We start from the raw sequence: 23,425 nt of genomic DNA, 5'->3' as shown, positions 1-23,425 counted from the left end.
AAGAAAAAGTAGGCCGTAATCTCCATCATGAGGGATTAGGCCCCAACTCCCTTAATAAGACTCCTGTAGTGCAAGAATTAAAACCAAGAATCAATAAATGGGATGGACTCAAACTAAAAAGTTTCTTCTTGGCAAAACAATCAATCTGTGAGGTAAAAAGGATGAAGTATTAAATAGGGGCTTAAGTTTATTAGATGAATGAGTGAATGTGAAGGAGGATGAATAAAACATACTTAGAACCAGTGATGATATATAACAACTGGCAGGCAATTATGGAAAAGCATGTTTATTTTTTCTTCTAAAAAGTGTATTTCCAGTTGATCAATAAAAGATACATGTATAAAAATGTACTAAGTACAATCACACTGGTGTTATATTACAGAGGAATTTGTTACAACTATTCCCTCTGAGTAAGATGGCACATGGGATGGTCACAGTTGGTTTACAAAGAGTGGCAAGAGGAGATGACCAGTTGTACCACTTGGTCCAATTTCCCAGGATGTAGAACTTTGTAAAAATGGGAAAGTCCTGGATAAATTTAGACAGTTGGTCATGCAAGGGAAATGGCAGCCACAGAGTACTGAGTACAGTATAGCATTTAGGTTGAGGTATTAGGCGTTCTTCAACTTTGCTGTCAGCCCTTTCTCCCTTATCTCTGAAGTAAAATCCACTGTACTATTACTGAGGGTGTTACTTCTTTCAAAGGATTTCCCCAGTGAATTTCAACTTGATCCTTATGCTAACCTGGGCTGTAGGACAGTTCTAACCCAATATGCAAGTGCAGTATCCTGTTTCAAGGCTCCTGGATCCCAAAGAATATAGAGACAGAGCAAAGACTCAAACTTGGATTTCTGGAGGCCACTGAGCTATTCTCTTCTAGAGCAGTCTACCTGGATCTTTCTGGCTACAACAGTAGGCAAGAAACATGGGAAGAGGAGGGGGGCCCTAAGAGCCAGGTCTTGACTGATGTCCTCCCTTGGAACAATTCAAATCCTTTCTGCTCTGCCTGCTATTGGTCTCCCCATAGCAATCTCCATGTTGGATAGCCTTGAGCCCCCACCTGCTGGCCATGAAGCATCATGGTATGGTAGAGACAGAGAGATACAGTGATATTGGCTTCAGGATGATGCTCCAAATGGCTTAAGTCCAGGTTTTCCAAGAGGATGGTCGGCTCAGTCTGCCAATGGCAACTTGATTGTTTTGAGCTCTTTTGGGGCCTCTTTGCTAGGAGTTACTCAAGTGATAGGTCAACTCACGACTGATGGCTGTGATTCTCAGGTTCTAAGATTTGCCACACTTGTTACACCCACTAGTATACTTATCACCTAATCTGCAGTCTCTAGCTCAAGGTTGAGAGGGCTCCATAACCCACTCTGGCTTATCTTAAAAGACTGGGCATAGGTTACCACTACCAACAGTAGACATAGTTTTTCTTGAAAGCCTCGTTACAATTCTATATTTTTGGCATTTATGACCTCTAGGAATATAAAGTATAGCAAACCTTCCTTTTTTCTGTGAAGTGAGATTTCCCCTGACTTAGTTTAATTGAAGCAGTGTCATGCTGGTGGTGATATTTTTGGGAGAAGCTGAATGAGTGTGGGGCTTAATACTTAGCCCTATCCTTTAAGATGGTGTTTAGAATTGCTCTATCATATGGGTGTATTCTGGGTGCAGATGTGTTAGGATCTCTTGATTGTTGGATTTTTCATGTTCTAAGAGCTGAATGTAGATGATAAAAACTATTTATTTTATTTATTTAAAATAAAATTTAAGTATAGGGTGCTATCTATATAGTCCTCTTGGAAGATTTCCCAGATGATGCCACCTGTGGTCCATTACTTTGAACAGGATCCTCTGGTGCACCCATTACCTTTAGCATGCGCACCCTTCCGTTTTACACTAGCTGTGACCCTACAGCCCTTGGAAGCATCTTTAGATTGTTTTTTCTTTGGTGTAGAGACAGAAAGCAGACTAATTATGAATGGAAGCGATGTTAACCTTGAGTTGGTCATCGAGATAAAGCCGTTGTATACAAAGGTCTCATCTGAGACTTCAACTCTTGGCACTGAGGAGTGAGGTGATGGTTTGACAAACCCAGTATGTTCCTGAGTTCTTGCCTGGGTTGGTACGCTTCTTGGAATCGTGGAAATGTGTGGCCCAGTTACATTTGGTTCTAGGTTTCAATTATTTAGAAGATCATAAGAATACTTGGGCTAAAAAAAAAATTGGGAATTCAGTGCAATAGAAACATAGCCTCCTTATAAAACCCCTGTTTACAAGACATGAGGCTCAGCAGCAGAGGAAACTTAGAGGTGGACTGGCCTTTCAGTCCTTCTTAATCAACCTCCTTGGAACCAGCAGTTGCCTTAAGGAAGTCAAGTCTGGTAGGTAACAAAGAATAAGGCTGGCCAATTCTTCCCTCTATGAGGAAGGGTCAAGGGGTACTTGGGCCAGTGATCCAGTGGCCTCTTCTGAGTCTGCATGAATGTCTACAGCCCCTCATATGGTCAGTGAGCTCTGGGATCGACGATGGCTGCCTCTGGTCAAGGGCCGGGGTACATCCGTCTGTTCCCTGGAGCAAGCTCTGGGAGCCTGTGTCCTATTTGGCCCTAGAAGATGCTCCCCAGATGAGAGTTGAGCTGAGAAGTCCCCTGAGCATGGGCCATCCCTCCCATGCTCTCTGCTGCTTCTCTGTCCTCGGAACACCCAGTCTTCCACGTGCTTCCGCTTGGGAGGACTAGAGCTCTTTGGGGTGCTGGTCCTGAAGTCCTGCTCTGGGACAGGTGGCACTGGACCATGAGTGGGCTGAGCTGCTACAGGAATAGTGGCAGGTCTTACTTTGCTTCTCCAGTTCTGGATTTCCAGGTTTCTTTTTTCTGTGGGCAGTTGGTCAATTTTCTGAGCTTTTGAGATGGGAGTTTTCCCATAAGTTCCTTGTAGAGACAGGAAAAAGTATCTAAAAGGAAACAAAAGAATAAATGTTTTCTGATTTTGTTGACTTCCTTATTTTCAGTATTGAAAGGGGTATTAGAATCTATCTTCCTACAAAGAGCCAGGTTTTTACTGCACTTCTGGTTATCAAATCTAAGCTTGGGTGCATGGGGGTTGAGGAGCACAACAGAGTAGCTGACATTTAGTATATACCAGGACTATTCCAAGGGCTTTGAATATTAGCTCATTCTCCCAATAATTCGTGTGCTTGGTATAGTCATGTGCCATGTAATGATGATTCAATCAATGATGGACAGCAGGTACTATGGTGGTCCTATAAGATTTGATCAGCTTAGGGATATAGCCAGCTTGGTTTAGGTAAGTATGCTCTATGATGTTTACACTACAATGAAACCATCAAAGGATGCACTTAGTCATGTGCTGCTTAATGACAGGGCTACATTCTTTCCCCCCCTTTTGTGAACAGATGAGGAAATTGGTATTGAGAGACCGAGTGATGTAACTGGAGCCCTACAGTGGTCCACTCTGGTTAGAACCAAGCACTCTGAATCCAGAGTGTGTCCTACCTACCATGCACATTGTACATGAATCATTGGGAGAATCATCATTACATGGTGCATGACTATACCAAGCACACGAATTATGTTTTGGGGCCACTCTAATTTAGGCAAATGTAATTGATTGGTAATGCCAACAATTTGGAACTTAAGTCATTTTAAGATTCATCTTATTTTCTAGAATCTGTGTACCATGCTGAATGGAAAGCATCACTATTTGCCAGAGGGAAAACTCTAAGGCCCCAAGTGATGAGTTGAGATTTGCAAGTTCTCTTGAGAAGTTGAGATCTGTTGACTAACCCAGGTTTCCTTTCCTCCTGTGGTGGACTGTGGAGTTCAGTGTCTCCATATGTAGCTAGAATTTTCTCCCTGTTCCAAATTTAGGGAAGGTATGAGGAGGGGAATAAACCTTAGGTGGTGTGTGGGAGCAAACACCAGCTTGTAACATGGGCTGCTCACATCCCCTCTTTCTTTTTTAGAGAAAGAATCTGACACCCAATCCATCTGGCCCAGGGGACATCTAAAGTCTTTCCCAAAGGTGAATAATCATCTTTCTTGAAAAAAATTATTCAAGTCCTAAAAGCAGAGAGGGGCTCCCAGTCTTCCACTGATCTTCAAATTGCAGGGTGACCCCACGGTGGGTGAGGGCTTTTTGATGACAACCTCCTCACCTCACCTGTGAAGTCACAGGGGGCCCTATATGCACATCAGGAAAGATTAGGCTTCTTGCCTAGAAACAAGAATTTCAGTCTGACCCTGTCCCCCAAACCACTACCTTTCTCCTTCATCCATTTATCAAAAAATACTTCAAGTTCCCACAATGGGCCAGGCCCCACTAGGCTAAGCTCTGAATGAGCCAGAGACTTGCTCTCTTGTCACATGAGTCCAGCCATACATGGGGGTGGGGAGGAGGCAAGAGGACGTGCAGCACCTGATCTGGTCTGAAGACCTTCCTCGGAGAAGAGACATGTAAGCAGAGGACTGCACAGGAGATGGGCCAGAAGCCAAGAGTAATGACTCAAGTATGGAGAGTTGGCACAGGGCAGGTGAGAGCTGAGGGCCAAGGTTTTGTTTTCAGGATTTTTAAAAAATGTATTGAGAAGCCCTAGGAGAATGATAAATGGGCGACATGATCACACTTGGATACAGTGATGGTACACAATAATGGACTCGATAGGAGACCCTTGAAGTAATTTGGGTGGAAGGGGCATGGCCCACCCATGATGGTGGCTGTAGAAATGTGTAGAAGGTAAAACTACCAGAACTCGGTGCTGTGTAAGATGCACCTAGGGAACCCGTGGGTCAGATAACTCCCAAGGGTCTGCTCTGGTTCCATGTGGGTAGCACTTGCTGGAAGGAGCTGTGGAAAAGACCCAGCTTTCTGGATTGGTTGGTGATGGAGGGTGGAATTGTGAATTGGAGATGTTGCCTGGTTTCCTCAGGCTTAATAAGCCTAGGGGAGGTGAAGAATGGGAACCTGGGGAGATGCCTCTGGAATTCAGAAGAGAAGTCAGTCTTGGTGATTTAGAATGAAGATTCATCTGCTAAAAGTGATTTTTAAAAAATCCACAATAGTAAGAATAAAGTTAGAAGGGAACTTAGAGGTAGGATTGACATCTACACCACATAACAGATGTGAGCCAGCAAAAGAAAGGAGGAAAAACTTAATAGTGTGTAGAGTCCCTGAAGCCAAGGAAAGAGGGTCCAGGGACTGTTACCTTCTACTGTAGCTAATTAAGAGGCACATTTAAGGTCAAAATTTCATTTGCTTTTCTTCTGTTTGTAGTTAGGGGAATTTGTACTGTGTTTTATGCTGGTTGAAATAACTAGGTTTGAGAGGTCATAGTTAGTGGGCTAATTATCTTAAGTTTGGGTGGAAAATCAATCTCAGATGTAAGCTGCATTTATTATAACAATCAGTAAACAAGTAGTTTTCTACAGGTGAATAACTGTTCCAAATCAATAGCCCTTCCAACTATTATATCTCATCCTTTCATGTCAGAGGAAATCTCTTTGCTTCTCAATAAATATTAAGAAATACAACTTTATTTTGATAGGTTATTTTGATAGGTTGCTTACTCTCTGTGTTAGGTGGGTAACTAGCAAGTGAATATCTGCTTTTTCCTTACTTGTCCCTCATCTGTTCATCTTTTCAAAGCACCCTTTGCTTTATTAAAATGAGGCATCAGTCTTTTATATTCTGGCTCCAAGTCTTTTTTTAGTTAAAGAATGTGGGGCTTATAAATTTGGCTTTGCACATCTCAAATAACCTCAAAATAAATTGACAAGAATACTCAACCCTCATAGTTGATACCCTTTTCTGACAAGGGCATGATTGTCATAGTTCCTCTCTTCAGTGGTTATCTTAAAGAAAGGGTAGGGTGGGAACTATGCCCCTGAGGCTTCTGCTTGTGCCTGATTGCATCCCACAATATTTGTAGGGCTTACTCTTGATACCAGCCTCTTATACTATGGTCAGACTCACATCCAAATCATCCACTGGATCATAGACTTCTTAAGGTTGTTGTTCCTTTCATTTATCTGAGTGCAGACAGGAAGTGTGCTATGCAGTGATGGTAAGAGAGAGACTGTGATCAATGCTAGAAAGGTCATGTTAGACATACCAGGTGGTGGACTATGTGAGAAAGAGACTTATTTCATCCTGTGGAAAGTGACGATGTCACAGAACTTCTGAAAATCATCATACCTGACAAGATTACAAAGGCTGAAGAGGTTTGGTAATGGGAAGGCCATTCCAAGTAGAAGGAACTGGGAGAGAAATGGTAAGGGGCCACAAACAGCTTGGTAGTGTGGAACCCAAAGTTTGAGGCAAGGATAGGGAGATAAGGGAGGTCATGTACACAGTGAATACTTAGAACTCATTTCTATGGTGTTCTGCCATCTTGGCAGTTTCAGCTCTACATCAGGGGCCAAGGTTCTGAGAGGGTTTGAGAAGACCAAATGGAGACCAGCATAGGTACAGCCAAGGGTGTTGATGGTCTCTAATTTGGGGATAGAAAAAGTTCTACAATATTGTGATTCTACTGAATACAGTCTCTAATGGTAAGTGGCTGAACTCTGAAGTTCAGGGTAATGAGACTGAGACAGGCTTTCACCTATGAGTATATCACTGTGAAATTAGCCAATTTCTCTGGGTCGAGAGTGTGGGATGGAGAACAAAACATTGATCCCTGGGTTGGGAGAATCCAGCTCCCACTCTAAGCGGGTACTGGTTTTATAGACACATCAGCAGTGTCAGGAACAAGTTGAACTAGAACCAAATTCTTAGCCCCTTGTTTTTTCCATCAGCTCTATAGAAAAGTGTGTATCAAGGGTGAGCTCCACAGAAAGGCCAGACATTATTCATTTTGCCCTTTTTATGGAAAACGTGAAAGCAAAGAATGTTAGGTTGGGAATATCAGGAACAGTCTGTGCGCATCTGGCATACACAGGTTTCGTATGAGCGTTTTGAACAAATTTAAATGATGTTGAACAAGTTGGCTATTTCATGTAAAATCTAAGTTTTTGTGAAAAATTGAAAACTCTGTAATGCTTTGCTGTTTCTTTCCCCCACTGTTTTCACTAAACCTGACTTGGGGCAGTTGCTTGCCTGTCCTGTAGGCATTCCCCGGCTATCATACAACCATAATCTTAAGTCAGAAAGGTAGGCATTTTTACTTATTTTACAGATGTCACAACCGAGGTCACACCAGATTTAGTGACTTTGCTGCATTGTGGCTGACCTGGGAACCAGAGTTGGCTTTGTTTGCCCCCCCCCCCTCCCGGTTCATTGTTCTTTCCGTCTTAGCACCTTGCCTCTGGAAGAACAGCCACTAGGAGCCCATCAAGGGCCAAATAATGACTCCTGGGTTATGAAAATTGCTTATTAAGGGAAGATGGGCATTCTAGATGGGAAACGACCCCAGTGCTCAGACCTTGGGAGGAGAGCCGCGACAGGTGTGAGGAAGCAGATGAGGTAGAACGTGGGGTCTGAGAGCTGGTTCACCATCACCCAGTAGGGATTGGTGGGACTGTTGCAGGTGACGCAGGTGGCGTTATACACCACGGAGACCACGAAGTACATCAGGAAGCTGCTTAGCAGAACAAGTCCATGGACAAGGGTCTGTGGAGGGAAAGAAGAAAGCACTCTTGAAGGTAAAGGTCAGATTTCGGGCACTATGGTTGAACTACTTGGCTAACTCCATTTTAAACTTCTTTGAAATGTAATCACAAATAAATAAAAAAGAGACCAGTTGAATGGATAATTATAAAGCTAATATTCTTGTTGCTATTAACCCAGAGACCTCCAAATCTGTCTTTCTCCTGACATGGGTGATTGCCAGACCATCCTTGGTAGCTTTACCACTTACCTATGTTTCCTTATGTGTCCTATTTTTAAATGTTGAATAAATAGTATTTTTTTTTCCTTTTTCTCCCTCAATATTGTTTGTGTGAGGAGTCCGTTTCTTCCACACATGGCAGTAATTTATTCACTTTGAAAGAAGCACTATGTTCTGTCGTTTGGTCTTACTGTCCTGTTTGTGCCTCTTTTCTTGTCTTTTAAACATTGTGACTATTTTGTATAATTTAATTTTCTCTTTACTAGTTTGAAAGTCACATATACCATTTTTACTCTTTCAGTGATAACAAGTAACAAACAATCTTACTGGAGTTTAGAGTATACATCTTTCCCCTCCTGGATTACAAAGTGCTTTGGATCACTTGAGCTCCATTTATTTAACTCCTGTGTCATATGTTATCTTAGCTGTCTCTTTTAATTCTCTTAAGTCACGCAAGTCAGTGTTTAATATGAACGATACTCATTAAGATTTACTTACATATTGACCAATAGCCATTCTTCTTTCACCTTCCATCTGAGATCTTTCCTTCTGGACATCCATTAGCAGGGACTTGTTTCAGTCTGATGGAGATACACTCTGCTTTATTTCATTCTCATTCTTGAAAGATTTTTAAATATAGAATTCTTGTCTGGCAGGATTTTCTTTGAGCAACTTTTAGCTAGCATTCCACTGTCCACTGGCTTCCATTGTTGTTATTGAGAAGTTAGCAATCTCTGTCCATTTTTCCTTAAATGGAAATGTTTCTCAAAAATCTAATTTTTTTTTTTTTGGTCTTTGGCATTCTACAGTTTCTTTAATAGTGAATTGTTTTTGTTTTGCTTGTTTGCTATCTTCTTATATCTGTGGATTGATATCTTTCGATCACTTCTACAAAATTCTCAGGTTATTGTTTTTTCAAATATTGTTTTATCCTCTTTCCTTCAAGGATTATTATCAATATAAAGTGATTTTCAGATACCACTAATATCTCTACTATAATTTTTGTTATTTTTTTCTTCTATTTTCTAGATAATTTCTTTTGAACAACTCACTGAATACCTCTTAGCTGTGTCTAATCTGCCATAAGGTTAACCATTAAAAATTAGTTACTATAATTTTTACAAGTAAATTCTCCATGTGATCTCTTTTCAAATTTATATTTCTTTGTATAATTTCCCAATCTGTGCAGATATTTTAAAGCTTGTTCTTTACTATGATTAAAGAAATAGTGTTTTTGTCACTTACAGCTGATAATTTTGTATCCATTTGTTTCTTTATTCTCACTTATTGGTTTCTTTGGGAGATTGGTCATTTCAGAAAAAATATTAGTGAGGATCATTTCAACCTTTGAAAGAGGAAGGTACCTTTCTCTAGAGAGGGCATGTGTGATTCAGTGCCCTTCAATCACTTCAAGTGTAATTCATAGGTTGATTTTTGGCTCACCCAGGTGATGCGAATCTGGGCTGCAAATCTATTTGAGGCCAGCTTCTGGTCACATTTTCCAAGAACAGGTCCTTTATGCTCATCTTCTCTGTTTAGGTGCACCTAATTCTATGCCTCTCCCCAACTAAAGTGTAGCCTCTTGGATCCCAGTGTAATGTGATCTTGTATTAGGCTCCTACTTTAGGAGCCTGGGTTTTAATTTTTGAGCCTTTCACTCAAGGTTCATTTTGGGCAGGGTCACAAGCACCCTCAAGGAAAGTGGTGCTGGCTCAGATTATGGTCTTTACTCTCCTGTCAGCTGTGAGCTTATTGTTCTTCCACAGAGTTTTCTTTAAAGAAAAAAGTTATCCAATATTTTTAGTTGTTTTCAGTGTGAGCAGTGATCCAAAAACAACCCTGTTTCTGAAGAAGGAAAAAGTTAGCTAACTTCCTTTTTTCTTTTTAAATTAGACAAAATTGTACATAGTTATCATGTGCAACATGTTTTGAAATGTGTATACATTGTGGAATGGTTAATTTGAGCTAGTCAGCAAGCAGTACCTCACATAATGATCATATTTGTGTGTGGTGAGAACACTTAAGAATGTATCATTCTTGAAATTTCTTATTAACCTTGTGTTGTACAATAGATCTCCTGAACTTCTAACTGAAATTATTTAGCTAAGTTTTTGAAATATGTATGCACTGTGGAATGAATGTAGAGACAACTAACAGAGGCAGTATCTCACATGCTTGAGGTTGAGAACACTTGAAATCTCGTATGGATGTTTAAGAATATAATAGTCATATTGTACTATAGTTTTCTTAAACTTAGCTTAATACCTCAGTTGAATAGGAGGGCTAAATTTATAATTGCTTGGGTGAGGACTATGTCATAGCCACTAAAATTGTTTTATTTCTAGCCCAGACAAGAAAGATGACCCCCTGATTCAGAAAGATAAATGGGCTAGTGTTGTGGCTTAGTGGTACAGTGCTTTCCTGGTATGTGTGGGGCACTGGGTTTAATTCTCAGAACCACATATAAATAAATAAAGGTCCATTGACAACTTAAAACAATATTTAAGAACTAAGAAAAAAAGGGAGACAAATGATTTTCGTAACTGACTCCTTTCCAGAAAGGACTAGTAACTATTGGGGTTGGAGTACCTGTTCTAGAGGTGCATGAGGCAGATAGTATTTCCCAATTTTTAAAAAAATTTTGAGGGGATGTGGCTCAAGCGGTAGCACGCTCGCTTGGCATGCGTGGGGTGCTGGGTTTGATCCTCAGCACCACATAAAAATAAAGATGTTGTGTCTGCTGAAAACTGAAAAAAAAATTTTAAAAATTCTCTTTAAAAAATTTTTATTTTTTATTTTGAAACAGTCTAGCTAAGTTATCAAGGCTGGCCTTGAATTTGCTTTCCACCTGCCTCAGACTCCTGAGTAGCTGGGATTATAGGCATGTGCCACTGTGCTCAGTTTATATTTTCCTCTTTTTAAAGCAGATATATGCAGTACTTCAAGAAATAGGCTAAGTGACTGCAGAAGATCTAGAAGTTTTAGTCTTGTCACCTATTTAATAATATAGTCGAGGCCTGATTATACTTTGCAAGGCATTTTGAAAGTTTAAAAATATCTAATGGTTAAGAAGGTCATAGCAGAGTTTCTTTAGGAAAATATGTTGGATTGGTTGTTTGAAATATTTCACAGTAATTACATTTTTTTTAAATATACAAAGATTAAGACTTGGAGATACAATGAAAGTACCCATATGTCCCTTGCAAATGACCTCTTTAATATTGAATATAAATTCAGTGTTCGTTATTTTTTGCATGTTGTATACATGTGTTTATCCATGGTGATGGTAGCTTTTTACTTTATCATGTATAAATACTGAGCTACAGGCTATAGTACTTCTTGCTGTGTCCTGAATGTACCCTTTCAAATTTATATGTTGAAGCCCTGTAATAGTATTGGGAGGTCATGCGAGGGGAGCTCTCATGAAAGGGGTTAGTCTTTATGAGAAGAAATTCAAGAAAAATGATCTTTTTCTCAGTAATGTGATAATACAGTTGTAAAACTTCATGTCAAATCACTGTCAGGACTGTCTATTCTACTTAAGAATAGACCATCCTTTTTCCTGTTGATGAACACTTTTCTTATTAGCAAAAAAAAAAAAAAAAAAGGTACTAGAACAAACATGCTTGTGTATCTCCTTATATACATGTATAAGTATTTTATGGGTTCATAAATACTTAGAGGGGAAATCATGTTGTAGTGTATGAGTATTTTAAATTCTGCTTTTTAAAGGGGTGTATCAGTTTAAAGTCTAATAACATGAAAGTTCCTTGTGTGTTCTCATCAAACAGATTGTTGAACTGATCTGCCAATGCTGTATTAGACTTCTTAAAGATATATTAATTAAGGTTGTTTCATAATTTTTTCTTTGGATTGTCCATGCCCATTTTGGTATCAGTGTTATTTTAGCCATGAACAAACAAATTACTAGACTTTGAATGGGTGTCCCTCTAAAATTCCTATGTGGGAACTTAATACCCAGAGTGATAGTTAGAATCTTTTGGGAAGTGATTGTCATGAGTACTGTGTCTTGATGATGGATTGGAGGTTGAAGGCAGAGCTTCAGTGCCTTTTGTCCTTCTACCATGTGAGAACAGTATTCACCCCTTTTGTCTCCTTCCTCTCCAGAGATGCAGTAAGAAGGCTCCAAATTGGAGGCTGAGAGCAGCCTTCACCAGATGCTGAAACTGTCAGTACCTTGCTCTTCCAGTCTCGAGGTGTGAGAAATTTCTCTTCCTTGGAAATTGCCCCTTTTTCAGGTATTTTGTTATAGTGGCATAAATGGACTAGAACATCTATTTTTTTCTGGTCCATGAAAAATTTTATATAAGAGATTATCTCTCTCTTATAAATTTAAACTCAAATTCATCTCTATAATTCGTTTCTGGGGGCAGGATCTGGATTATTCATATTTGTTGAGTAATTTTGACTAGGTTTTGGTAAATTTTACATTTAAAGAAATTTTCAGGACATAATTTAAAATCAGATAATTATTATCATTTTCATTCCGTGTCTTCTCTTGAATCTGCTTTGCCAGGGTTTTAAAGTTTTCATTGGATTGTTGATTTTTTTTCTTCCATTTTCTTCAGTATATATGGTAATTTTATTTTCCTGCATGTGAATTCTCATTTGTTTTCCATAGTAAAAGCTTTAGTTGATTAAAGAAGTCTGCAAATGTATTTTATCATCATTCAGCAAGAATAATATTACAATTTCCAGCATTGTTTTTTACCTCATGAATTACTTAAAAGTGAATTTCCAAGTATGTTACTTCTGGTTACCTACTTCTTGTTTTTAGTTCAAATGTTGTTTTGTCCAGGACCATGGTCTCTATAATTATCAATCTTTCAGATTGCTTTATGATTCAAAATTTGGTCTTTTTGTAAATGGTCTCTTTGGTGAAAAAAGATATATAAAATCCTGTTCCAGATAACAAATATATTAGATATAATTTATTTAAAGCGAATATATTTTATTTTGTTGCATATTTGATCCATGTCAGTTTCTGATAGAGCTGCATAAAAAGATCATGTTATGACTATGAATTTGTCCATCTGCCTTATTATATAAGGACAATATATATATATATAGTGATAATGAATTAATTTCTTTTAAAACAAACTATCATTTGCTAAGAGAACTGATGTATTTGAACATATTTTGTATTTTTTATTCTCTGCACTTTTTCATTCTTTTATTAACCTTACATTTTGGGACTTTTATGAAAATATGTATGGTTAAATGTATATTTCTATCTCCTATGCATCATGGATTTAGCACAAATTACCCAGCCCTTCTTTACCATCTTATTTCCTAAACTTTTTGATGTTCTTGCGAAAGTGGACTCTTTCTTTTTTTTTTTTTTTTTTGACTTTACGACTAGTGGGGTTCAGTGTGATATTTCCATAGATACATATAGATATGTAGTGCCTTTTTTAAATTAAATGTTTTTGTTAGTGCATTAGTTTTACAGAATATTGGGGTTCATTTTGACATGCATGGAATATAATTTGCTCTACTTCATTTCCAAGTATTTCCTCTACTGTTCTTCATTCTATTCATTTGTAGGTTTTTTATTTTTAAATTGCTGCCTTATAGATACCAAGGTGCAACTGATTGTGGTATATTCGTATAGCTACCTAGCATAATTTGGTCAATGCCTCCCACTGTTCCCTCATTCCCCATATTTTGCTCTAACCTCTGCATATGAGAAAACATCTGCCCTTGATTTTTCTCGGTCTATTTCACTTAGCCTCATGATCTCTAGTTCTATTCATAGATTCACATAGTTTCATTCTTCTTTGGGGCTGAGTCAAACTCCACTGTGTATATATACCACATTTTCTTAATCTGTTCATCTCCTCATGGGCAATTGGGCTAATTCCATAACTTAGCTCTTGTGAATTGTGCTGCTATAAACATGGATGTGCCCGAATCACTATAGTAGGCTGATGAATCCATTGTTTTTTTTCTGGTGGCTTGTGTCCATGTATCTTGTCCAGAGCCTCTGGTGGACTTTAAGATCATTGCTGTATCTTACATTGATTGTACAGTTTCCCTATTGTATATCCAGGTGATACAGCCAGATTCATTCTGATTTTCATTCTCAAGCCCTTCAAATGCTGTTTCTTTACCATTCTCTCCTGTATCTTCTCCTAAGACTCCTATCATGTGGATGCTGGAGCCATAGTTGTTCTCAGCTACTTTTCTTATTCGTGTGGCATTTTGGATGAGTTCCCAGTATGACTTTCCAATTTGGTATTTTACTTTTTGCCAGTGTCTGATCTAAAGAGGATCCCACAAGTAGCACTTTTTCATTTACAAGAGTTCTAAACATGCAGCTTGTCTCAGTTCCTAGGATCCGGTGCTCACAATTCGGATACAACTGCTGTAGTAACCCCAAATAGCTTTGTGGTATATTTCCTGACAGTACCGGAGATTGAACCTGTGGGTCTTTTGCCCTGGAGTAACATCCCTAACTCCCCTTTTTATTTCAAATTTGAGACAGGGTCTTGCCAAGTTGCCCAGGCTGGCCCCAGACTTGGGATCCTCCTGTCTCACTGAGATGACAGGCATATGCCTGCTCATTGTCTATAGGTTGCTTTCTTGAGTGGGGGAAGTTGGACCCGGTAGTAAATGGGACTCCAATCTCCCCACTGCCATCAACCCTGTGTTATTCTGACTCTCAGAAACCTCCTAGTTTGAGCCTGCCCAGAACCTGACCTCTTCCCTATGTGTTGCAGGCTCTCTGGTGAGGTGGTTCATGAAGAAATTTAAGCCTGCTGTGATTTTTGGTTTTAGTACTAGGTTCTGTCATTGGCATGTGTTGAAATACAAGGGGAACCCTGTGATGTAGTGTCTCCCTTAGTGGTTTCAACAGCCAGTGCCTGGTTTGGGTGGGAGGTGAGATAAGTTCTACTGCAGAACACAGGAACAGGTTGAGCCTACTTGGGGGCAGATTTCCAAATTTTTAAAACTCACGCTTTCGGAAAGAGCCATTTCCATGTGATTAAGGACAAATCTTTCTGTACTATGGTCTCCATGTACCATTTAATTTTATTTATTCACATTATTAACAAAGTTGTTAGATTTCCAGGGCTCAAAACCTCTTCTGTCTTGAAATGTTTGGGGCCAGTTTCTTGGCCCTGGTGCACTTAACACAAAGGGACCTGTGAGCTTATATGAGATAACCCATGCAAATCATGTAGGTGCCTGGCACATACTTTTCATCTCTTTGTAAAGAAGTTGGAATTCCTTTTTAGGTATTAAAATGTGCTATTTGGACTTGCTTGAGATATGGTGACCTGAAGGCAGTTTCCAATCTTGCACCCTAAAATTTAAATGAGAAACAGACCTCCTCTAACACAGCTCATCTCTATACCACTCCTGAACTTTGTGTGTCAGCGTTATCTATTTTTGCAAATAATGCTGATCTAGTTTTGTCATTCTGGCTAGACGATAAGCAAGTGGAGGCCAGGAACTGTATCTTCCTCACTATTTTCAACCCTTTCCAGGTGGGACACAGCTAGGAGCTCAATATGCAGTGACCAAATGAATCAATGATAGAGTGAAACAACTTGGAAATCTGAATGTAGGCAATGGAAAGGGATTTGCTTTTGAGCTACTGAGGCTTTGGGACGCTTACCCAGGTCTTCATTTCCATCGCCTGGTGCAAGAGGATTGTGATGAGGGAGATGGTGTTGATTGGTGTCCCAAAGGTAAAGACATCGATGTCAGAGCCTCTGTAGGTCTGCAGAGGAGGAACAAATGGGCATTGTCAGATGTGCCTGTGGACATAAAGCATCAATGAAGGCAAGTGTCCAGGCTGGGGACGAACAGGGAGAGAAAATATCCAGTTGCTGTCCACCCAAAGAACAGACAGATGAGAAATGAGGTGACAGGACTAAATTACTAAGAAACATGTTTGCCAGAGGAAGCCAGAATGAAGTCTATAAAACCTCTGAGTGAACAAAGAATTTATGGAGCACCCCCCCAGGCTCCAGCTGAGGACACTTTCATATCCACCTTCAAGGAGTTTACAGTCCATTAGGCCCGGTAGCTGTGGTACAGGTTAAGGGCATGAGTGCCATAATAGAGGGAAATGACAATGGGTCCTGGAAACACAGAGGATATGACAGCTGAGATAAGAAGAGAAATGCAGTCCAGGCAAAGGTCACAGGAGAACAGGATGGGTCTGTTGAGCATATGGCAGGGACAGACGATAAGGCAGGAAAGGCCAGTGGATGCTTCACTAGGAGGATAATACAAGCCTGGGAACTTGGAAAAAGCAGAAGTTGCTCCCCACCCCCATCTTGTTGCTAATTGTGGGGAAAAAAATGAGCTCAAAGGCTCACCATAAGCAATATGGTTTTTTTGGGGGGAAATTACTCCATATTCTGACCCCCTGTTCAGGAAGAATATTCTTCTATTTAAACTGAGAAAACAAATTGAGACAGGGCTGGTATCCCTTGTTATCTATGCAATTGCTGTTTATTTAAGATAATGTAGTATCTCTTCTTGCTGCCTTGACTTTGCAAGTACAAATTATATATATTCACACATATGTATATGGAAGGTATTTGAATTTAAAATCCTTGAGATATAATCAGGCAGGAAGCAGTATGAACAAAGAAGTCCAGGTGTAAGGGGAATGGTGGGGACTGTGGCACATGGGAGAACACATTTCCCATCTGAGCAGGGCTGCAAATTTGAATTTTTGCCTCATGGCAATAATGCTAGCTTCTGGTTTTTCAAGATCCTCCAGATACTAAACTGTTTGGAATAAGTAGAACACTTTATCCTAACAGCTGGGTGGGATGTGGTTTGCAACCACCAGTTTGGAGCCTGTGTCTGAAGTATCCAAAAAGACACCGCTTGTCTGGAATTTCATATAATCTGTACCAACTGCAGGCTGTGATTGATGGACTAATTGTCTTACCAGATAGGGGAAAAAGAAGCAGACAAGGCTCTGGTAGAATGCATCCGCCATGGAAATCCAGAAAGCCGACAGGTTGTAGTTCTGCCAGGGAAGAAGACGCCCATGGTTACAACATAACACAGCCCTTTTCCTCCTAAGCAACCATCTTGGGGGAGAGGTTGGGGATGATTGGCCACTTGCACCTGCCTCTCAGCCACAACAAAAAGCACAGACTCTCGAGACCTCAGTTCAAGTCTTGGCTCTGCCATTCCTGTGGGACCTTGTACAGAGAGCTGAACTGCTCTGAGGACTCATTTCTTTTTCCATAAAATGAGGCTAGAAATAGTACTGTTTCCTTGGGGTTCAAGAGGACTAAATGCCACGGTGCCTTGGTCTCTATTAGCGCTCAGTTTCTATTGACAAAACTACTCCACACCGGGTACATCAGAGTCTGAAGTGTCCAGGAGGCTTCTGAAAGGAACAGCTAGAGCCCAGCCAGGGATCCAGGGCTCCCCAGAGACAGCTCAGCTGTGTCAGAGACGAGCCTTTGCTCTTTCTGGGGAAGACAGAAACCTTTGTGGTTGGTTTTTACTATATTTTCTTGGAATTGTAGATGTCCATGGAGCAGTTCTGCCCCCCTTGGGGAGGGGCACCTACCCAGAGGCACGAGATGGCTGTGCTGCCTCCAGGACTCGCACATACTCCTCGGCCTGCGGTGTCACTTTATGCTCCTTTCTTTGGGTTAGGACGGGGCTTGATTCTTTGTTGCGAGCTGATATTTTTTGAGAACACCACATCTGGCTTTGCCTTCCTTTGCCCCAGGTGCACAGGTGCCCTATTTACAGGTGTTTCAAGGCCTCTTTCCCAGAAGTCCCCTTCAAAGCATCCAGGGGCCCCTCCACGCCCATTGCCTCACTTCTCCAAATCACTCAGGGTAGCCTCTCTGGACTTCTGCAGTCTATCTCATACCAGAAAGTTCTAGGCCATGCTCTCTGGAGTTCTACATTCTTCCCTGGACGATGTGAAGTATGCTTTCGAGTATACTTTAGGGATAAGCAAACTGGTAGCTAGTCCCCACGTTTCTCAAGCTGGGGGACATGGTTTGTGCATGTCCCTTAGAGGAAGCTTGGTCCTCAGTGTGGCGATGTGGGGAAGCCATGGTGGGCTACTGTAAAAGAGCAAGTCCACCCTTGCTCTTTTACAAACTTTGGAGGTGGCTTTCCAGCTCCCTGTGAGCTCTCATTCTCACATGATCCCACCCTGATGCCATCACCATGTTGTGCTACAGCCCAGGGCCCCATAGATAAACTCCTGGAGTTTGTACAGTACCCAGCAACAGGAAACACTGGGCTTGGGAATCTTTCTATATGTCCTCCTCCCTTTCAATCAGGGTAGTCATACTAATATGTCACTTTTTTTGGTACTGGGGAGTGAACCTGGGGTGCTTAACCACTGACTCACATTCCAGCCATTTTTAACATTTTACTTAGAGACAGGGTCTTGCTGAGGTGCTTATGGCCTCTCTAAGTTGCCGAGGCTGGCTTTGAACCTGCAATCCTCCAGCACCAAATGAAATTCAAGTATGGGAGCAAGAGTTGCCTAAAGTCACATGGGAGTTAAGGGACAGAAAGCAGGGCTTGTGACCTAGCCAACTGTTCTTACACTGATCTTCAAGGGCTGTCAGTGGTCAAGGAAAAACTGAGGCCACCACCTCCTGAAGGCCTGAGCTCCTTACCTCGGAGTTCTGGCCACTCTTGTAGAGCTCGGGCAGCGCCAGCAGCGTTTCTGCAGAGACATCTTTATCAAGGACTCCGAAGATGATGGGTGGCAGGGAAGTGAAGAAGAGGTTGAAGAATATCATCTGCCAGTAATCGATCATGGTGGAGCCAGAGAAACCACAGAAGAACTGGTACCAAAAGAGCAGGTTGACGTAGCACTGCAGGCAGAGAGCGTGGCTTTGTGAGCGAGGCCCCTGCTGGTCATCAGCTGCTGCTTCAGAGCTCCCTGTCTCCTGGGCTCTTGGAACTTCGATTCCCTCATTTACAGCTTCTGTTAACATTACTGCTCTTGATAGCACACACACACCTTACCACACTGGAGAATGTTATGTGGTTAAGAGCAGAGGTTTTGGAGGCAGGCCTGATTTTAAGTCCCCCAGTCTGTCACTAGCTGTGTGACCTTGGGCAAACTGCTTAACCTTTCTAAATATCATTTTGTCCTCTGTCAAGGGAACAATAATACCAAGACCATGGTGATAAATAGATGGCAACAGCATGGTACTAGAAACTAATGCCTCAGCATAAAAGTGACAGAAAGACTGAACCACGAACAGGAAACCTGTTGATCTCATGAGAAGGTTTATCATTTGGGATTATCCTAAAGGTCATTTAACTCAGAGGGGGAGGGGTAAGAAAAGTCTGCCTAAATACAGCTTTATTTTTTCTAAATCTCTTTCCCCCTCCAGATCTCCCTACCTGGAGATGGGCTGGGTCCCCATTAGTGTCTGCCACATTGTGAAGTGGTTTGGTGACCCAACCACAGCTGGTCCTGGAGGTAGCTCCAGGAACCAAAAAAATCCTAGTCCTGAGGCATGTTGTCATAAAGGGCCTTACGAGAAATCATTCAGCAGGTTTGTATTCAAACTAAAACCCTCATTTCAAAACTGCTGGGCTAATGTTGTTTTGAAGAGGCCATTATTAATATGTCAATATTACAATTGGTTTTAGAACAAATGATAACTAAGTTTCTACATGTGTTGTGCAATATACCTTATAGCATATCACAATGTCAGTACAGTACATTAGACGTACAATATATATTATAATTTGTCCTAGCAAAATTGTAAGATTATTGCCAATAGCATATTTATTGTATTAACATGGATAGTAATAGTGACAATAATATTAGCCCCAGCCTGCAGATGAGGCTCTGAGACGCTCAGCTGCCCTTCGACCTAGTTGAGAGCTAGAAAGTAGCGCAACGAGCACCTGCATTTTCAAAGTTCTCTTTACCCACCCTCAACCTCTTTTGGTCCTAATTTTGGTTTACACAATGAGATTCTTCTAGATGTCTATGGCCTGCTAAGCAGAAAAGATGCATTATCTGACCCCTTGCAAAGGCCTGATATAGACAGGGAGCCCCCTGAGGGCAAGGGCCAAGGCTGACCTGACCCTGTGCCCATGGCCCAGCACTGTTCTGATGTATAGTAGACATTCAGTGCTTATACGTGAAGCAAATATTTGTTTTCTTGTTCTAACACTCATCCTGGAGTTCTGACAGCTCTGAGTGCTTCCTTCCTCCCGAGGCCCTGGTAGGATTTTGCCTATTTGCTGATTCCTGTGCCTTGCTGGAATCTTTGCATCTCCCAGGGAGCATCTCAATGGCAGCCTGGCTGAGATCGGAGGCCTGCATTCCCTCCCAAGAAGCGACGGTGCAGTAATTAATTCATTGTTCAAATTTCAGAGCAGGCAGTGTTTTAATCCCCTCTGAAATTGGTTTCGGATGTGGAAGTCATAGTTCTCCACCCTCTAATTGCAGCCGGGAGATAATGTGGCATCAGCATCGCAATTTCAAGCATGGCATTGGGCTCGAAATAAAGATCATTTAAGCTTTGAAAGCGTGGCTGGCTGGAAATGTTTCCTTTTCTGTTTCACAAATTTAATGCAGAGAAGAGGCTGTGCTCATTCAAAAGAATGTTTCCTTTGGATGCAAAAAAGAAATGGGGGAGCATTTTGAATTCTAAGTAACCAGTCTTTCATACTCGGTGAGTTTCAAGTCAAATGGAGTGACTTGTTTGCATAGACTTGCTGAGATAATATTACCATCCAGTTGATCGAATTTACATGATTTTTTTTTTTGTCATGCTGTTTATTTACATGTGCATTGAACTTTGCACAGAAAGATTTGTTCCTGAGTGAGGGTGATGGTGTCAGAGCCTGAAAGGAGGACTGGGAAAACGGAGCAAGAAGGATAAAGAGGTCTGTAGCTGCTTCTTGGCTATTGTTTCTCTTCCCTCTTTCTTATGCAAAGAGGAATCTGATACTATTTGAAGACTCTTGGGGATTATTCAAAGGTCCTTGAACTAGGTAATGAAAAACTCAGGACTTGTTCCCTCCGTTAGTACAAAAACAGACTTCTCCCTATGCTCATAGAGCCCTAGAATCACCTTATATTGTTGGTGGAGAAACTGAGGCTCAGTGAAGTGACTTTTCCAAGGTCTCCTGTCATGTTACACCCAGATGAGCTGCCTTCCCTAGACATCTTTGCAGATACATATTTCATTTAGAGTCCTGCCCTCTTGGAACCCACTGGAAGGAAGTCTGGTGTTCCTTAAGGGAGGTGCAGGTTGAAGCCGTGGGCTCTGGTCTTATACAATTCCAAGGCAAGGCATGCAGATCTTGAATTGGGATGGCTGTCTTTGGAGAGAGAATTCTAAGGTATGAATCAGACTGGTTGTTGGTTTTCAATTTCTTTTTCCTTGCAATCAGAACATAAATCTCATGAAATTTAACTCTAAGAATAATAATGGCTAACTTTAGAGTTATTACTACATGTCAGTCACTTTGTATACAAGATTTCATTTGTGCTTCACAGCACAAACTATAGTTGGAATGTGTTCTTCAGAGGCCCATGTAGGAGAACCTGTGAGGTGATGGAACCTTTATCAGGCAGGGTCTAGTGGGAGGAATTGAGATATGCTCTTGAAGGAAATATTAGGATCCCAGCCCTTCCTCTCCTCCTTTGACTTCCTGGTTGCTATTGGACGGACACCATCCTTTGTCATGTGTTCCTGCCTTATCATAGGCCCCAAAGCAATAAGCTGACTGTCCCATGGCTTGAAACCTCAAACTATGAGCCAACATAAACCTTCCCTCCATGTAAAGTTGATTATCTTGGGTACTTTGCACACTGACAGAAAACTATCATAGCATGTATCTGTGAATGATACTATTACCATCTGCATTTGACAGATAGATGGTGAGACTTAGGTTCATCACCAACTGGGAACCAGATTTGAACCCAATGTATCTGATCCCAGACTCCACACTTATAACTACTCATGCTCTCCTCTATGCGCGATATTGCCAATTCTTAACTTTATAGAAAAAAAGTATTAGCTCTTTCTTATCAAAGGGGGATATTATGGCCCAGAGAAGTGAACAGTTTTAAGATCTAAAAATTCAGGTCCACACGCCTCATTCCATGTTTCTGAGATGCTCTGGCCAGGATCTCCCCCAGGGATGAGGTGGGAGGTTGCCACCAGTGCCACTCACCACATTCTTGTAGAAAAAGTACACCACCATCCTGGCCAGGCGTGAGTAACACCAGTGACCATGCACAAGCAGCAGCTTCTTGAGGTGCCGGAAGCGGGAGATGGCAAAGTCACTGGACATGACAGCCTGATGGGGAAGAGCAGGGATGTTAGCTTCCATCTGTGGCTACCAAAGTCCCAAAGGAGTTCCCTTGAGGGCAGTGCTTTGTTCTAGGTCTGGAGTTTGCAGGGTCTGAATTGCCCCTTGTTTAATTATGTGGTCATTCTTGGGTGGACGGTTGGATTCTGACACCTAGGAAATGGAGACCTCACTAGACTCCAAGAAGGGTAACCAGAAGGACCAATGGTTTAGTCTGTCCTCTCCATTTGTTTATCAAATAAGCATTTACTGTGGCTCAGTATGTGGCAGGGGCCATTGCAGGGATGTGGTGGTTAACCAGAGAGTAGGGTTTCCATTCAAGTATTTCTCCAGCCCCTCTGGATGGAGCTGATGGGTGGCTAGTCCCTCCTTTACAAGGAACTGAAATGTCTTCCGCCCTTGGGATTATTCATAATAAAATAGTCCAGAGTACTCTTTTAAGATCACGAGGTTTGGTTATACCTAGTTATAAATCCTGGTATGAATCTGGGTCAGGTTGTATCAATTCCCTCATCTGAAGACAATGGAAGAATAATCCCTAACACAGGGTTGTAGTGACAACTCAAATTCAGCAAGGTGTAGTACACATGAAGTGCCTGACAATGTTGGCAGGTGGGGGACACTCAGGCGGTAACACAGAACTGCCTTACAAACTTAGTCAATGTCAAATGTCTGCAGGGGGAGTGGAAATACAACCGTTATGGTTCAAAACCACAAAATAGGGTCTGCTTTAAGGAGAAAGAAGAGCAGCTTTAGTTAGTGTTGAGAGCCACAGCCGAAGTGGCCCCAGCAAACTTCCAGCTGATTGGCTCCTCTGTGGTGATGCTCATTGGGCTGTTTCCCCACCCTTTCAGACCACGCAGCTGCTCATTGGGGGACTCTTTTGGCTCCGCCCATGCGACCCAGCCAATCGGCCTCAAGAGTGGGAGGAGTGGGGGGTTGAGAGGCTCCCCGGAAGCCGTTGGTGGCAGTTGGGCTCTGAGGGAATTCCTGAAGAGCTCGTGTGGTGCAGCGTGTGTTCTAAAAACAAAGTTCGTTTCTGCTTGACAAGTGGCTCGTGAATTGTGCCCAGCCAGACTGTGGCAAGTTAGTCTGCTTGGTCAAAGCTAACTTTTCAGTAAACAAGGTATACTGTGAAAGTACACCAAGCAACTAATGGGTCCATCAACCCACATGGCTAAAACAGCAACTTAAAATGTTTTCAAAGGCCCTGATGGCTAATTGCTCACAGAGGGCACTGAACTGTTG

At 41.5% G+C, this 23,425-nt stretch overlaps 1 protein-coding gene across 3 annotated transcripts in view; it reads right to left on the bottom strand.

Annotated features, from left to right (window-relative positions):
• Positions 1 to 270: 270 nt before the first annotated feature.
• Atp10b (ATPase phospholipid transporting 10B (putative)) overlaps positions 271 to 23,425 on the bottom strand; it is a 319,009-nt gene continuing 295,854 nt past the window's right edge. For all 3 annotated transcript variants that reach the window (XM_048816074.1, XM_015492648.2, XM_015492649.2), the window contains 6 exons: positions 22,040 to 22,165; positions 18,502 to 18,702; positions 16,788 to 16,868; positions 15,495 to 15,599; positions 7,445 to 7,632; positions 271 to 2,956 (listed from right to left, as the gene is read on the bottom strand). In XM_048816074.1, the coding sequence (XP_048672031.1) occupies positions 2,500 to 2,956; positions 7,445 to 7,632; positions 15,495 to 15,599; positions 16,788 to 16,868; positions 18,502 to 18,702; positions 22,040 to 22,165 (1,158 nt within the window). In that variant the 3' untranslated portion in view covers positions 271 to 2,499. The remainder of the gene's footprint in view (positions 2,957 to 7,444; positions 7,633 to 15,494; positions 15,600 to 16,787; positions 16,869 to 18,501; positions 18,703 to 22,039; positions 22,166 to 23,425) is intronic.

Source organism: Marmota marmota, unplaced genomic scaffold (assembly GCF_001458135.2).
Source record: "Marmota marmota marmota unplaced genomic scaffold, marMar, whole genome shotgun sequence".
In the NCBI taxonomy this organism is placed as follows: Eukaryota; Metazoa; Chordata; class Mammalia; order Rodentia; family Sciuridae; genus Marmota; species Marmota marmota.
The sequence above is the reverse complement of the archived record's forward strand: the minus strand, read 5'-3'. Positions and strand labels throughout refer to the sequence as shown.